The sequence below is a fragment of the Lepisma saccharinum genome, chromosome 4 (genome assembly GCF_977018435.1).
Source record: "Lepisma saccharinum chromosome 4, izLepSacc3.1, whole genome shotgun sequence".
Taxonomy (NCBI): domain Eukaryota; kingdom Metazoa; phylum Arthropoda; class Insecta; order Zygentoma; family Lepismatidae; genus Lepisma; species Lepisma saccharinum.
This window is the reverse complement of record NC_139232.1, coordinates 45,095,789-45,114,459: the sequence shown is the minus strand read 5'-3', so window position 1 is coordinate 45,114,459 and position 18,671 is coordinate 45,095,789. Positions and strand designations below refer to the sequence as shown.

General features: G+C 37.7%; 1 protein-coding gene across 1 annotated transcript in view; it reads left to right on the top strand.

The window, feature by feature from the left end:
• Positions 1-18,671, top strand: part of LOC145986435 (sodium/potassium/calcium exchanger 4-like) — a 73,420-nt gene that overhangs the window by 42,807 nt on the left and 11,942 nt on the right. The window contains exons 2-5 of the mRNA XM_083120452.1: positions 1,346-1,540; positions 7,772-7,959; positions 10,425-10,572; positions 10,992-11,072. Of these exons, the coding sequence (XP_082976578.1) occupies positions 1,346-1,540; positions 7,772-7,959; positions 10,425-10,572; positions 10,992-11,072 (612 nt within the window). The remainder of the gene's footprint in view (positions 1-1,345; positions 1,541-7,771; positions 7,960-10,424; positions 10,573-10,991; positions 11,073-18,671) is intronic.

Here is an 18,671-nt window from a genome sequence, read left to right as displayed (position 1 = left end):
AACCTAAAAATCCAAGGTCTAGGTATAATGTATGGTGATTAAAACTCAACGTTAGATAGAGCTATCCAATTTTATGTACTTCGTCACACTGTATAGTGATTTTTCCATCTGTTCCATTAGCAACACTGGTTCTCGCATTGTGTTGCACAGCTTGCGGCAGAGACACGAGGGTCAGATTCTAGTAGTAATAATCTTAATTTGTTTCTGGGCCCATGCATTACTTGAGATTGGACATTGTCAGTCAGTATAAGAATCACTAGCTTCAAATTATTGGGACAATGTCCCAATGTGTCTACTATGTGAGTCGAAAGCTTATGTAAGTAAGCTACTATAGTAAAGTTGTAGGATTTAACAGATGAATTACATGACTATGGTTATGTTAAGAAATAACCAATAGGTAAGCACAGTGGATGGAGTATAGATTCCTGCCTTTGTGTGTTTGTATGCTATATTTTACTTACTTTTAGATTAAGTGTTCATCCTTTTGTCTTATGAGAGAATCAAGAATGGAGTTGCTCCCCCTCTAAATCCAACCTTTGATTATAAGATATACTGTTGCTCTATAATTACTACCTTAAGGAGATATATGACAGGATATTCTGATGTTGTCCCCAATTGTAGAAACCTTAGTTCTGAAAATACTTCACAATGCCAAAATAGTTATCATTTTTACCAAATATTTTCTTCTTATGCAGAAATACATATACAGGGTGTTTCCGGGCTAATGATACAAACTTTCAGGGATGATGGAGAAGGGCAGATGTATCAATTTGAGATAAGGAACCCTGGTCCGGAAACGACTTAGTTGAAAGTTATAAGCGAAAATCGGTGTATGAAGATGTAATACTTTTATTACCTGCACAAGTTTCACAAGCTACTACATTCACAACAGTTGTTCAAAGTGGTGTCCCCCAGCTTTGCTGCAGGCTTGGCATCGTCGCACAAAGTTCTGGCGAGACACCTGTCGAGACTGAAGAGGATCTCCTGGCAAGAATTCTCGCTGCCTGTGACCCCGGGGTTGTTCCAATGGGTATGCCAGAACTTTGTGCGATGATGTCATGCCTGCAGTGAAGCTGGGGGATGCCACTTTGAACAACTCTTGTGAATGTAGCAGCTTGTGAAACTTGTGCTGGTAATAAAAGTATTACATCTTCATACACCGATTTTCACTTATAACTTTCGACTAAGTCGTTTCTGGACCAGGGTTCCTTATCTCAAATTGATACATGTGCCCTTGTCCATCATCCCTGAAAGTTTGTATCATCAGCCTGGAAACACCCTGTATAAACATTTTATGGTTTCCACAATTGAAAGGCAGTTTTCAAAATTTTTCTTTTTGTTGCAGGTCGTCAACTGTTAGAGTGGCATAGGAATTGCACTCCCCCAGCCACAGATGAATTTCCTTCAGATTTATTGACATATGAACAAAGGCAGCATGGAGGTTTTATATTACACATTCTTATCACCTTGTATTTCTTCCTGCTACTTGCTCTGGTTTGTCAAGATTATTTTGTCCCATCCCTGGAAAGAATTTGTGAAGGTTAGGTTTCTTCTTTTCTGGTTATTTTTTGGGAAACTTATGAGCTCTTAACGTTAAGATTAATGTTACAATTTAAAAAATGTGTTAGTAACATAGCATTTTTATTTCTTTATTCAAAGTGAATTTTGAAGCATGTTTGTGCCATGAGTATAAATACTTTGCAGATTTTAAATATCGCTTGATACTTTCTGTGGTATCCCAATTTAGTGACTGGAAAATATGCCTGAAAAAGACTTTGCAATTGGCACATGAAATTATATGTTTGCAAAGCCTTAGCAATTAATTGGTTTTATGTTGTAACATTTTCTTTCTGGATTTTGTTTACAAGAATATCTGGTATTGTTTTTAATAGTAATAATGCTCCTATCATGCAGGCCCATAGCCAGGCAGGGGCCGGGGGGGGGGGGGGCTGAGCCCCTCCTGGAATTGCCGTCAGCTCCCTTGGCACTGCCATCAGCGCCCCTTGACATTAGGTAAAACTATTTTGTAATTTGTTTCCAGTGAAGAGTGAAAATGTAAACAGCTCACAACTTTAACAGGGTGTCTACTAAATGTCTGTTTTTCAATTCCAGGTTTTTTGCAGATTTGTCCAGGTCTATTTATATTATTTTCCAGGTCTATTTTCCTTTAAATAAAGAAAAGTTGTTATTGTTAATAACCCCTACCAGAAGGCCATATTCCTTGGTAGTAGTATATTTTTTATATTTTGTTTTTACTACAAAAGTTCTAAAAATTATTAATTTAAATTATAAGCATATGTTAATTTATATAATTACATGTTACTGCATATTCTTCTTGGATGGCAAGTTACTTTATTTTTACAAAATTTACTCATACTCATACAAATTTATTCATAAAATATACTCATACAAAATGTACTTCGCGCTTGTACAATAATTCTGTAAGTAACAAAAAACAATGTGTTCAGATTGAAGTTCTTTGAGTACAACATCTTCTAGCATAACTTTCCTTCTTTTCTTGACATTTAAAAATATTACCAGCAGCTATAAATGAAAGCATATATTCTCATACATATTCACACACTGTGTAAGGCAAATAACAAATTGCAGAACAAAACCTAATAATCTTGATTTTTATACTTTAGAGTTCAACATGGCTTCTAACTTCTTTGCTTCTTCACCCAGAGCAACTGCTTCAGCTTCAGCATCAGCCAGCAGCCATTTCCTTTTTTTCTAGCATTTTTTTTTTCTCTTTAAGGCTTTTCTTTTCTTGAGATTGTCTGACTTCTTTTTCACTACAGTCTTTCAAATACTCATTCCTCCTCCTTGATGCATTTCTTACATAATGAAGCATGCTCTTCGTGATATTAACATTGGATATTCCTCCAGCAGCATGTACAGCATCTAACACACTTCTTTAAGCAACCAAGCTCTCGTCTTGTAGATTTTCCACAAAGCACTCTTTGTTAACGGAGAAGCTCCTTTCTACTGCAGCGTTGCTGTGAAAAAGAACACAAATTTTATGAATGAACGTGTTAAAAGCACTAGAAACGCCTTCCTTGATGAACAAATCATGTAGGGAAGAATCTAATCTCTTGTCTTTCTCACTGAAATTTAACAACTTTTGTGTTATTTCAGGATTCGATCACAACTTTAAATACTCTTGTTTAACCGTGTCAGCAACTACAGGTGCCATTTGCTGCTTTTTTACAAATGTCTCAAGAGCAAGTGTGATTCGTGACTGTCGAAGGGTTTCATTGACCATAGTTTCTAGTGATAAGCAATTGGCGCCTCTCATAACTTTGAACTTCAACGGGCATTTCTGCATAAGCTTTTTGCACAGTTCTTGAAAAAAAATTCTGCATTCTCCTTTATTAAAACTGAGAACTTCAATATCCTTAACTCCTTTAAGACATGTAGCTGCAGAAAATCCAAGATCAACTAACTTAACTGGTTTTAAGATTTCCTTATCATAAACATCTAATGAGAGCAAACTCTGTGATGTAGCTGCACCCTTTAAAATACCTCCTTTTATGAAGCAGCTTAACAAACTCCATTTCAAAGTGTTTAAATCATTCCAAAGAAACGGAAGCAGTGGACTGTCTGTCTGGTACTTTACGATGAATTCTTCTAGCTCTACAGATATAGAAGAAAGGAACCCCAATCTTGCAGGTAAAAGTACGTCACTGATGTGGGTCTTGACTTTACTAGAGTTTGATGTTCCAGGTGGTTTTGTTTTCACTGCATCGACATAAATTTTTAAGGCAGGCAGGAATCATGAGCATTGCATGATTGCCTGTGTTCTTGAGGCTGTAATGAAGTCTGCCCTTCTAGATGGAAAGTCCTTGAATAAGTAGTACAATGATCTCAAAAGCTCCGTTATTTTCCAACCAGCTTTGTTGTGCACAGTCTTGAAAGCCCAATTAACAATATGTAACGATCATGTTCCTGTTTCCAAGATCCGTGGACCATCACCATATTCTCCACTTAGAAAGGTCTTCAAGTCGCTGAGAAATTTCAAATTAACATTGGGACCATCAAGAGAAACTTGTAGTAACTTAGAATTATCGAGACCCTTTTCCTTCAAAGTGTTTAAAAATGCATTCAGAAAATCTTGAGCAGTACAATGACCAAGGAATACTGACGTTAAATATCGCGTCGACACTTCATTTGCTTCACTGTTCCAGAAACGAACTGCTAAGTCCATTTGGTTTTTCTGAGAGATTCTTTTTAGGCTTTCGTCCAGAGACACTGCGAAGTAGTCACACTTGCATAGGTCATGAAGTAATGTCTGCTGGAAATACGGACCACAAAAAGTGGTAACATAACCTATTTTGTCTTTGTGTAACTGCATTTTCTTCAGAATCAGGAAACATTAAGGGAAATAATTCGGTAGCACTACCTTGGCTTCTGGCAGACGATTGAGTTGTAACTTTAAGGTCCAAATTATTTCAGCTTTCGCCACTTGATCTTTGATTATGTACTTTTTCAACTCACCAGTAGTTTCTGCTGGGCTAGTAGCATTGTCACTCTCTTCCGTAACAACAGGTTCAGACGATGATGTGCCAGCCACCTGTTCCATAGAAGCAGAGGATTTGGTCGCCATCCACGTACTCACAAAACATAAGCCCCTAAGTGAAGTGGACATATGTAGTGAAAATGGTAACTTTGAGAAAAATCCAGGTTTCTGATTAAGTTCCAGGCTTTTTCCAGGTTATCCAGGTACAAAAGTACATTCCAGGCTAATTCCAGGTTTCCCAGGTTTTTCAGGTCAGTGTACAGACAAATCCACAGAACATGAACACCATCTATTACATTCGCTCATCTTGTTTATGAGCGGAAGTCTAAGTAGCTGCTTAGAATTTAAATTAATAATTTTTAGAACTTCTTTATCTGTACCTTCACTGTCCCTGTTGTGACCTCCCATTTAGACAGAAATCTGTGAATTTGATGTCATCATGCAAATTCCCTTTGCAACTGCATCAAAGGTCAACAGCTCGCTAGTGTTGGGAAAGAAGGGGAGTGTCATTGCTTTGGCGAGGGGTGAAATGTACTATAGGCAATGTGATTGAATATTGTGCATTTCTTGTGTATGATATACAACCTTGGTGACAATGAAGTTCGACCAGAAAGGAGTACGTGATGAAATGCACAGAGGCATAGGCGGTGGAATGGGTGACCCGCAGAAGTGACACATGTGTGTAAGAGGAGGTGTGTGAGCAGGCAAGAATCGTGATCCCAGCATGTTGCACCCAAGGTCACGTAAAGAACGAAAACGGGGAACTATACGCGTGACATTGAACTTCGACCAGGCACCAGACCCATACGGAAAATTCCAGATAGTGGCGCATTCGACGGAAGCATGACGTCACGGACACGATAAGGGAGTCCGCCATATATAAGCACGTGCTGTGCACCGAGGAACCGCAGTGCATCATCACCATGGCCAGGGGCAACCCTATTGACAACACCGTGAGGAGAAGAGTGGTGGAGTTGCAACGGGATGGACTCAGTGAACGGGAAATAGGGCGCCGACTGAACTTACCCAAGTCAACCGTCCACTGCATCATCAAACACCACCAAAATACGGGTACTACAGAGCCAGGTAAGGCCCCTGGTCGAAAACGCCTGCTGAGCGTGCGTGACCTACGGATATTTTAGGTGCTATATCCAGACCAAAAATCATGTTTCTGTGGCCGAATTACGACTGTGGACTCGAGAACGCTTTCACATTGAAGTGTCAACCAGAACCATTTGCCGTTACCTACAGCGATGCAGTTAAAGAGTGTACAAGGCGAAACGTAAACCCTTCCTTTCCATGTTGAACAAAGGCAATCGACTACGGTGGGCACGAATGTACCGGGGATGGACATTTCGGCAGTGGAACAGGGTTTTGTGGACGGACGAATCCATTTTCAATGTTGTGTACGGGAAAATACGGAAAACAGTCATTTGTCGGAAGGAGGAACAGAATGAAGCAAAATGTTATGCACGTCGGGTACAGAAACCTGCGTCAGTGATGGTATGGGGATGCATGACGGCATCTGGGGTTGGCCCACTACACGTCTGTGAGGGCATTGTGAATGCACACGCCTATACACGCATACTGGAGCGGCATCTTCCCACAGTGCGAAGGCACCTGTTCCACAGGCGGCGTCTCATCTTTCAACACGACAATGCCAGGCCTCATACAGCGCGGCTGACAAGAGAATGGTTGACTCGCCATCACGTGCGAACTCTGCCATGGCCACCATCGAGTCCCGACCTCTCGCCCATTGAGAATGTGTGGCATGTTCTTAAGCGACGTGTGCAACAGAGGGGACCCACGACAGTGACTGCTCTTATCGCCTGCCTGCAGGAGGAATGGCAACGCATCGATATGGAATACCTTGAACAACTCGTCTGCAGCATGCCCCGACGCATTGCCACAGTTATTCGCCGACGGGGTGGCATCACACCATGGTAAACAGGATCCCCTCTAACAGTGGTCGAACTTCAATGTCACGTGTAGATGGACGAAAATGTTTTATTTTGTGTGGACACCATACATTGCTGTGTTGCAGCGGAAATTTTTGTTTTCCTTTGTTCCATGTAGCCTGCTGAATAAAATATGTTCAGCATATGCATGTGTTCTCTTTCTTTCACAACGCACTCCTATATTTGTGACTGGTCGAACATCATTGTCACTAAGGTTGTACATATCTGTATAATCTAAAGTAGTATTTAGTGTGCAGTGGTCCTCAAAATGTGTGCCGCGGCACCCAGGTGCACCATGGCCGAGTGCCGCAAAATGTTACATTAATTTCACTGAAATGATTATATTGTTCTAAATATTTGCTTATTTAGTACTTTTTACATGTAAAATGTTTCTGAATTTGAAATATGTAAATATGTGCATATTTTTTTTTTAACTAAGGCAAGCAACCTAACCACACTAATTGGGCATTGCATGTGCAAAATAGGCCCACATTCTGACTAGGGTGCCATGGAAAAATCTTGAAACACTAAGGGTGCCGTGAAAAAAACACTAAGGGTGCCGTGAAATGAAAAAGTTTGGTAACCTCTACTGTAAGCGATGATTTCAGTATCAATCAATTAACACTTCAAGAGATGGTTTAAAAGATGTAGAAAAATGTAGTATCTGTATGATATTTATAAATTTTTTTACACCCCCTACCCCCACACACATCTTTATTTATTACTGTTATTTTTTTTAAAAAAATGGACTTGGTTTACAAGCCCCCCCCCCCTGATAACCCATGAGCCCCTGAAGCTAGCTACGGGCCTGCTATCATGTAGAGTATAAGTATTATATTATATGGTCATTTTATGCAGCATCTTCTTGTAATACATTAGAGTTACCAGACTCTTTTCATTAGGAATTGTGATTTCTATGCTCTGAACATAAGTTCCATAAACATTTCATTCAAAAGTAGATTACACCAAATACTGAAATCCTTTTCAAGTAGAAAAATTTCGCTTTTCATTGGGAATTGTGATTTCTATGCTCTGAACATAAGTTCCATAAACATTTCATGCAAAAGTAAATTACACCAAATACTGAAATCCTTTTCAAGTAGAAAAATTTCCACCCAAAACTACTTTTCAGAAGTCTTGAGTAGAAATTTCAGAAGTTTTTAACAGGCCCCACTGTTCCATTATTATAATATATTTAATAATCACTTTCTCTTTGTCATTTCTTGGCAATGTTTGTTATTCTGTTTCTCAACATGAAGGACGTAGTAGTTGTAATCAATTTTCTCTTTCTCAGATTTAGAATTGTCAGCAGATGTGGCAGGTGCTACTTTTATGGCAGCTGCAACATCAGCTCCTGAACTATTTGTGAACATTGTTGCAACATTCATCACACAAGGTGATACAGGTGTTGGTACTATTGTTGGGAGCGCAGTCTTCAACCTTCTAGCTGTGGCAGCATGCTGTGGACTTTTTGCTGGAATGGTGGGCACAATGTAGACAACTATTTAGAGATAGGATAATTTAATCTGTACTCTCTCACTATCGGTCACTATAGGCATACTGGTGTATTTGTTTATCAGTAAAATTGCACATGATTCTACCAATCTGATACTCCTACAATTAACCTTAAGGGCATGAGGTAGAGTTTCGTAGAAGGTTGAATAATGATAAAAACCTCCAACATACTGTAAAGTATGAATTTCTACTCATGTGGCAGATACAAGCAACTCTTCACATTGGTGATGTACGTAATGACTATTAAAAACAACATCAACAATGCTTCTTCTTTAATTTAATGATCTCACTTTTCATAGCCACATTTTGATAATTCTGGTCTAACATGAATTTCTTTGACCTCTCTCCTTTCCGTTCATATACTTTGTGTATTACTTTATGTAACATGTTCCAAAAGTAAATAAAAAGGTAATACTTCCGTAAGTGCATATGTAACAAAAAAAAAACTGCACCTCTTGACCTTAACTTAATGCAAATTTCTGCTATGTAAAAATTATTTTTATGAATGTAAAGGTAGAATTAATTCAATATTCTAGTTTCGTAGAGTCATAACTAAATATGTAGTTTAATTTTCAAAGACGAAACACACTGTTTGCACCAGATTACATACAGTAATAGGGTTAATGATTTATTCAGGTTCTTCATGCAATATTTGCAATTATATATTCATATTGAAAGAATTTTGCTTACCAGAATTGAGAGAAAAAATCTCATATCTGTCCGTTCCTAGTACCAAGTATTAAGCTATGACTACGATTAACCTTTCTTGCAGCTGATGAAAATTACTCTTCTCAGTGTGCACCAAGTTCTAAACACATCGCCACTTTCAAGGGGTGTAATGTCAGGACTTCGTGGTGGTCATGGGTGCAGTCCTCCTCTTCCAATCCACCTGTTAGAAAATCGCAAATCTAAAACCAAACAAATTATTAAAATTTCTTGTCCACAGGTGCCAACCAGGGGTTCATACATAAACAGAACATTTATAGTTTTTAAACATGCTTGAAAAACAGTGCACTTCCATCTCACTTGTTTAAATTTATAATGTTTCTATTTAAACCATAGAGACATTTTGCGGAAAAAACTGTATTATTAATTCTATTTGTTTGTTTGTTTCTTGGAATTCAAGTCTATATAAAGGACAAGTTTAAAATTGTTTGGTTAGTGCAAAATGAGAGTTCATCAAGGTTATAGTTGTTCTACTTTGTATAATTTGTTACTTTATACTCATGCCAATTGCCACATTGAGATTGGATGACAAACTGTTAAAACCAAGAGAACATACATGCTTTAACTTAGATCTGAACCCTTGACTTTCTATTTGTAGTGGTCATGCTGATCACTGCTCTGTAGTCAGCACATGCAAATTTGGGGTTTTCTTTTTTTTAAAAAAAATAATTGAAGCACAAAATGTAGATGACTCATTGTGATGCTCATTTTAGGTGATTTCAAAGTGTATTGTAATACAAAATTTTGTCAGGAAATGATGTGAAAGTTTATAGAAAATGTGAATAAACTCTTAAGCAAGAAATTTACAGTTTATTTACCAACGAAACACTTTTCTGGATCTAAATTGTCTTCGAATTCCTGGATCTCGTAAAATGTGGGATTAAGAACTAAACTTCTTGAAACATAATAACCTTTTATAACTCCTATCTGACTGAACTTGAAATTCAACCTAACTTGGTACTGATATTTTGATTTTATATCTACCAAAAATGTCTCTCAATGAATTAATTTAATCAAAAGTAATAATGCGAATGTGACATATGTATTTATTTCACGCATAATGTATGCATTGCACTGTTACATATTTCAAATCCTCTGTGGTAGAGTGATTAGCACAGCACACTACGACACCAGGGATCCTGGGTTTGAATTCTAGCCTGAGCATGGGTATTCTTTGCGAGTGTATCTTCATCAATTTCATATCATCAACTCATCCTCATATTTGCAATTAGCCAAAAGTGGCAAAAAATCTAAGCAAAATAAACCAACTCAATCAATTAATCAAACAAACAAATCCTCTACAATGTGCAACAGAATAGTAGAGATCACTCAGAACAGACAAGCTAAACTCATTCTAAAAATCGTCTATTCACAGATGTCCTTCACAGTTTTCACTCAAAAGCACAGAAAACGTTTTATAACTTACAATTAAGATTTTATATTTAGTACATTGTTAAAGATTTGGAAGTTGTGTCATCAAAATCTATCTAAACTATCGTTTCTTTATGATATGTAGTCATTGTTTTAATATTTTCAGGAGTGTTCATCCAACTATTTTTTTTACCTTTCAAAGTAACTGTCAAGTACGTAGAGTATTTAAAAAGTATGGAACATATGTAAATTTAAAATGCATAGAAGAAATTTTCGAAGATTTCTCTGAAACTGCCTTTATTTCCTGTGTTCTCATGATGAATGTTTTGTTTTAGGTGGTGGAAGTAGAACCTTGGGCACTTAGTAGGGATTGTATACTTTACGGCATTACTGTGGGCCTGTTAATTTTTACACTATACGATGGAGAAGTTACTTGGGTTGAAGCCCTCATCATGGTCCTTAGTTACTTCATATGTCTTACAGGTAAGTTATTTTTCATTTTGTCTCTGTTGCATTATTTAGGCCCTTCTTAGCTTAATTTATATCTGTTGGCATTTAAGCAAGGAAAGACATGACTTGTGAAAAATGTGACAACTTCCATCAAATTTAATTTGCATCTTTTATTGATTTGTCTTATGAAGATGTATAAGGCCCAAAATTCAGATATTTTACCTGTATATATCTAAACTTTCAATATTAAGAAGAAGAAATCTCCAGTCTTTGAATCTAATGATTTTCCTCAGGGAGCAAACCAAAATATGTTGTGTAGTTCATTTTATATGTACTATCGATAACCAAAAAAGAGTGAATGATTGACATAACAAGTCCCTTAAGTTGACTTAGAGTCACCAATGGTTAATTATAATCTGGCTGATTAAAAATATAATGTGTTATTTTTTCAGTAATATATTTCAGTGGAAGGATAAAGTGCTCATCTAGCAAAAAGGATGAAAAGCAGCCATTGATTAAGAACAAAGGAAGAGGTAAATATAACTTAAATGCTAAGCATTTCTCTGAGACATAAATTTTTCGAAATTATATGTTGCAGAAATTTCAAATTAAAATGAATATTAAAGAATTTATTAACTCTGTTTCTAAAAATAGCTTTCAGGTATGACAAATATATATGACTTATGTGACAAAAGTTTTTTTTACTTTCTCTTTTTGTACATGTATAAATGACAATAAAAACACTGAAACTAAGTTCATATTTTAGGAAATTTACATTAAACCTTATTTATTCATACCCAGGGGTGCCCCCCAGGCCAATGGTGAATCCCCCCAAAATCATGTCATGTGTCCCCCCAAATCATTTCATTCACATCCTCAAACCTTATCGTAATCCCCACAAAGCATATTGAAAGTAACTTTTATCTAAGATTTACTGAATAATATAATTGATCTACCCATCCTTTCTAAACAGGGGTTCCCATTACTCAAGACCATCCCTAAAATCATTCATCATAATCCCTCAAAATAGTTTGGATGAATAGGTAATAATTGATGTCTATTTGAATGAAATTCCATGTTAAACTGTCCATATTTTTTCATTTCTATTTTCGAAAAAACTTAAAGCCAGCACATTGATTGGTTAAATGTAATTAATTAAATTATGTAAATATGCTATAAATAGTGTTTGTGATTGGGTTTATAAAACTCACAATTTGAGTATTTAATGCAAATTGTTACACAACTTAAGATAAAGATAGAAAATTCAACCTTGGCAAACCAAGCTGTATGACCGATTCAATTATTGCTTCATGAGACATTACAGAACCCTAGCTAGAAATTCTTAAGCTCAGGGTGACATTATACTACGGTTCCTCTTACAAAGAACTCACCCACAAACCTATTTTTTTGGGGTAAATATAATTATTTTAGTAACCCATAACAGTAATTACGTGGATTTTATCTTCAGTGCAAATTTAATTGGTTAAAGTAACATTTTCCTGTGACAAGAAGTTAGAAATGCAGATTTGATACTCTTCCAAATGATGCACCTGCTTTAAATTAAGCAGTATACCAACAGTAAGCATTATATGTTAAGAAGTGATATCATTAATGAGTATTGAGAATATCACTTATATCTTGTAATGCAGCTATAGTATAAAACTTCACATTCACCTCAGTAAAGTGCCAAACACGCAGTCTAGCAACAAATTATTGTGAGGGAAGCGATCATGAAAATTTTAAACATCCATTTCTTTGCAGGCTTTCAAGAATATTAATTTAATGTGGTGTCAATACTTCTTAGGATCCCGAGATATTTAGTCTTTTACAGCTTCTCTTTTGGCACATTCGGGGTCGAAAACATGTGGATACCATGTCGCTAAATACAATCTCCAAAATTTATTGTTCGAACTCTCTCCTATCTCCCCCTTTCAACTTAAAACTCAATCCTACCACCAAAATTTCCATGCCAATTTTAGACGTACTGTTGATATTGAATAGTGGATCTTGCCTCCTCCAAAAAATTAATTCTCAGTCTCCACACCAGAATTTCCGCAACAGTCTAAGGCAATAGTAATACACAAGAATTAGATACCCTGCTCAATTTAATAATGCTCAATCCCCCTCTAACTAAAATACCCATCATAATCTAAGACCTAGAGTTGGATACTGTCTCGCCCAAAATTTAATTCAAAATCCCCCCTTAGAACCCATGTGTCAATTAAGGCCTAATATGGGAGAGTTGGACATTTATCCCCCCCTCGATAATACCCTTAAATACTTTATTTTATTCATCTAATGGATTAAATATGGTGCATTTAAATTTTTACATATATTTTGGAAAAATATAGAAACGTTGAATTTTATATTATTTGAAGGGAAAAAAATTTCAATAGCGCAGCCTGCGCCATAATCCCCCTGTTCATACCCAGAGAGAATTTCTTTGCTCTAGGAAGAGATGGCAATCAATAAATAAATTGTAATAAAAATATATTAAAACCTTACGTTTTGCGAGTATCTATGTTGCTTCTGCTACGTTTCGGGACGCAACTGCTCCCTTCTTCAGGCTGTTCACTTTTAGGTCATACTCAATTCATAACCACATCGACCTTTTATTAGGTATAGGATATGGGATTGGTTAAGTGTGTGTGGTTAAAAACAGTAAAAACCTAACACCCATAACAGGTGCACGTCATATTACCACGCTGTTTTCCTGATTAGAAACGGTCCTTGAAACGTTAAAACTTTAAAACTAAATAGCCACAGCCCACGTGTGCTGCAATTGCAATACTCCAAGGTTTCCTCATAGAGCGTGAGGTCGGGCGCCTCCCATCTCCTTCCCCTCTATTTCCCCTCCAGTCTTTCTCCCTCCCCTCCTCCTTTCCAGTTCACATAAAGTCAAGTGAGAATTCCTCTTCCATTTGAGCTTGGCGTGCTACTTCCGGGGTTACGTTAAAGCCTATTTGTATGTATTCCTTCCCAACCCACTTCTTGAACATCTTCCCCCACATTTCGTTGATATTCCCATCATCTCTGTTTAATTTATTCCCTCTTCTCTTACATATATACGACCCTTCATATACATTCCTTCTTATAGGTTTTTCCTCTTCCCTAAGCACTTTCCATTTGGCGATAACGTGGCCTTCGTCAAGGATATGTTATATCTTTGTCATGCTCTCCCCACCGAACATTCATGCTTCTTCCTGTTTGACCCACATATTCCTTCCCACATTGGCAAACTATTCCATACACCCCCTTCATCCCTCCCTCATTTATTTCTTCCTCTTTTCCATCTTTCTTATACCCGGTGAAATGCTTTTCCAAAGTTTTTGGAGCTCGCATCCCACACCTTATACCATACCCTCTTACAAGTCTTTCAATTTTCTCTGATATTCCGGGAAAGTATGGAATGCCTATATATTTATATTCCCCCTCCTCGTGTCTAACTACTTCTTCTTTTCCTTTTCTGTCTTTCTTCCTTTTATTCCTTTCTAATTCTTTCCCGTATGTGACCTTAGCTTTACCTAAATTCCCCTTTAACTCCTCTTCTCTGTATCCATTCCTCCTTCCTATTTTCATTACCCATTCTATCTCTTTACGCAAATCTGCTTGGTTGTTGCATAATCTGTGAGCTCACAAATAGAAGTTTTGAAATACATTGTACGGGAAGAAGGGCTAGCAATGGGGAACCCAGTTTCAGGAATCGTCTCCAGTATATTTATGCATTTTATCGAAAAGACAGCACTTAGCCTCATAAACAGGGAAATTAAGTTTTACGGCAGATACGTAGATGTCCTTGTTATTGGTGAGGAGGAGGAAGTAGAGAAACTATTCGTAAACTTAAGGGAGCAAGAAAAAAGTATAAAATTTACTAAAGAGGAGATGGATGATGGTAAGATTAGTTTCTTAGACCTGGCAATTCGTTTAGAAGGAAAGAAAATTCATACAGGGGTACATCATAAGGCATTATCGGGAGATCTATACAACAACAAAGAATCAGCCCATGCCAACAGAACAAAGAACAACGTATTTCAAAACTTCTATTTGCGAGCTCACAGATTATGCAACAACCAAGCAGATTTGCATAAAGAGATAGAATGGGTAATGAAAATAGGAAGGAGGAATGGATACAGAGAAGAGGAGTTAAAGGGGAATTTAGGTAAAGCTAAGGTCACATACGGGAAAGAATTAGAAAGGAATAAAAGGAAGAAAGACAGAAAAGGAAAAGAAGAAGTAGTTAGACACGAGGAGGGGGAATATAAATATATAGGCATTCCATACTTTCCCGGAATATCAGAGAAAATTGAAAGACTTGTAAGAGGGTATGGTATAAGGTGTGGGATGCGAGCTCCAAAAACTTTGGAAAAGCATTTCACCGGGTATAAGAAAGATGGAAAAGAGGAAGAAATAAATGAGGGAGGGATGAAGGGGGTGTATGGAATAGTTTGCCAATGTGGGAAGGAATATGTGGGTCAAACAGGAAGAAGCATGAATGTTCGGTGGGGAGAGCATGACAAAGATATAACATATCCTTGACGAAGGCCACGTTATCGCCAAATGGAAAGTGCTTAGGGAAGAGGAAAAACCTATAAGAAGGAATGTATATGAAGGGTCGTATATATGTAAGAGAAGAGGGAATAAATTAAACAGAGATGATGGGAATATCAACAAAATGTGGGGGAAGATGTTCAAGAAGTGGGATGGGAAGGAATACATACAAATAGGCTTTAACGTAACCCCGGAAGTAGCACGCCAAGCTCAAATGGAAGAGGAATTCTCACTTGACTTTATGTGAACTGGAAAGGAGGAGGGGAGGGAGAAAGACTGGAGGGGAAATAGAGGGGAAGGAGATGGGAGGCGCCCGACCTCACGCTCTATGAGGAAACCTTGGAGTATTGCAATTGCAGCACACGTGGGCTGTGGCTATTTAGTTTTAAAGTTTTAACGTTTCAAGGACCGTTTCTAATCAGGAAAACAGCGTGGTAATATGACGTGCACCTGTTATGGGTGTTAGGTTTTTACTGTTTTTAACCACACACACTTAACCAATCCCATATCCTATACCTAATAAAAGGTCGATGTGGTTATGAATTGAGTATGACCTAAAAGTGAACAGCCTGAAGAAGGGAGCAGTTGCATCCCGAAACGTAGCAGAAGCAACATAGATACTCGCAAAACGTAAGGTTTTAATATATTTTTATTATTATCATTGTGAGTAATTTGCACAACTCTCATCATAAATAAATTGAATTAATTTTTCTAATATAATTCTTGTCCTGTGTTGTCATCATGCTAAAATTCTTCAAAGTGAAAAAACAAACATATAAAGAGGTAAAGCAATGCAACATGCTGTAAATGCACAGTGGCGGCTGGCAGCTACTATGATGGGTGATGATGATGATGATAATAATAATAATAAAAACCTCTGTAATGCCCCCCACCCCCTCTTTGTGGTTGTGCCACTGGCCAAGATGTTTAACTTTTATTTTATCCTCATTTGGTAATGTGGAAAATGGTGTATGTAACCCTGGACTCCTTGATTACAATGTGACAATGCTATGTGAAGGCATTTGGAATGTGAAGGTTGACATTACATTCACAATCTTGACCACACGTGGTTGTGATGTGATGAGCACCAGGCTCCAGTTACCTTCACTCTCCACCAAGTTGCTCCCAGCTAACAATTTATTAGAGGCTGAATGAACCCCATAGCTGCAAAAATCCCCACCTGAAATCACCCGCCCTGGGAATTGAAGCTGGGTCTCCTGCAAGGTAGTCAAACACACTGCAGACTGAACCACACCTTATGCTAAATCCTTAAATTTCAAAAAACAACAAGTTGTCTTCTTCAGAAGTTCCATTGTGTAAAGGGTTTGATTACAATGTTAAAAAGGAAAAGATGTCTTCTGCATTGGCTGCTCACTGACAGACAGATCATTTGCAACATTCTAAGCACTCATATCTTTTACCAAATCCTGAAGATGTCAACTGGTTATTGTTGATTAGTCAACAGTAACATCTTCTGAAAATTTGACCTGGTTTACTGCAACATTTCTTAGTAAACTAGATAACATGGGAAAATACACTATTGCTAGTTAAAGATTTTACATTCACAAATGTGTTTGATTTCTTCTAAAATTTTTATCACATATTTTACCTGGAACTAGTTCTATTCACAGGAAAAAAAAACTTGTAAAAGTATGAATTGCAAGGAATGTTCTGTTGTTGTGATCATTCCTTGATATCTAGAATCTATAATATCAAAGATCATGTTTACTAAGTCATATCATTCTTCAAACATTGAAGAAGTGTTCAATAGAAACCCATCCTTTCTTGAAAACAAACTTGATAAAATAAATTATATAATAGGATTGCCTTATTTATTCAATCCAGTTTGCTTAACACTTCATATAATCCAATCAGTATCTTAGTATAGAGATTTTCATTTGATGGTTTCATTTTATTAATATCTGTTTTACAGTAATTGAAATTATGAATGGTCTTATGTAATTTCATGTGAAATAAAAGGAGAATCGTTGACTTTAATTTCTGTACAAGTTCTTTACAATGTAACTGGCAGTATACAGGGTGAGGCAAAAGTCCGGCACCACCCTTTTAATTTGAAAACAACTTGATGGAGGGTGAAGAATTGATATGGGAAATTGGGGTGGGGGCTAGTGTGTATCATGGTGGCCATCTTGAAAGCTGCCATCTTGGAATTACAACCAGATTTTCAAATGGGAAGGGGGTCATGTAGCATATAATTTTACATGTGCGTTTTCTCAGAAATAAGAATATGCAGTTATTTTTCCACTAACTTTATTTGGTGAGGATATTTTCACAGTTGAAGTTCACATTTGGCGTAATGTAATGGGTTGGTATTTATTTCGTAATTGAGATTGATGAAACACCTTTACTCAGCAATACTTGGAGTTCCTAGCGACTGCTTCCTGGCTGTGATTCTGATAGTTAAGAATCGAGAGTAATTAGCTTTTGTGTTCTTAATAAAACATATGGTATTGTATAGAAATTATACGATTTGTTCCAGGTGATCTAACATGGCTCTAACCCTCCAGAAACAGATCAAAATTGTTATAAGTGGGGAGCACAGTGCCAGGGTCATAGCAGAAGATTTCAATGGCTGGCATCCAGAGAGAGACGACATCTCACATACCACAGTGTTGTGTGTGCTGCAGAAGTTTAAGGAGACGGGATCCGTGTGCGACAGAGAACGTAGTGAACAGCTGAGAACAGCTACCAACGAAAAAACAGCAACAGCAATCGTGGCATCCTTGGTCAAGAGCCCGAAATGCAGTACCCATTGTTTGGCTTCAGTGTCAGGAGTCAGTCAGAAATCCATACTCTGTGTGTTGCATACTAACAAGTGGCATCCCTACAAAATTCAAATGCAGCAGTTCTTAACTGAGGATGACCCAGACAGGCAGTTACAGTTTGCAGACTGGGCTTTGGCTCGTTGCAACAAGGATCCCCAGTTCCCGAAAAGTGTTCTAATTAGCGATGAGGCCAAATTCTTAGTGAACAGTGAGATAAATAAGCAGATTAATCGTTATTGGTCAGATATCAACCCATCATGGACAGATCCTTGTAAGGAAGTCGGTGCGGCAAAGGTAATGCTGTGGTGTCGGATATTGAAAACCTGAATTGTGGGACCTGTCTTCATCCATGGCAACCTGAATGGGGAGAGATATCTGAATATTCTCCAGGAAGATGTGTTCCCCTCACTGGTGAACCCAGACAGCGAATTACCGGCCTATTTCCAGCAGGACGGCGTGCCTCCGCACTACGTGTTGTCTGTCAGGCAGTGGTTGGATGAACAGCTCCCGGGTCACTGGATTGGTTGAAGAGGGCCCACAGAGTGGCCACCCCATTCTCTGGATCTTACGCCCCTTGACTTTTACCTTTGGGGTCATCTTAAAGCCATAATTTATCAAGAGAAAATCACTGATCTCAGACATCTCCAGCACCGGATACAACAAGTATGTGACTCTGTCGACCCTGCAGTGTTATTGCGTGTCCATGGAGGACTGGCTGAAACGTCTTACGTTGTGTGAAGCACAGAACGGGCAACACATAGGGCACATCTTGTAGGATGCCAAATGTGAACTTCAACT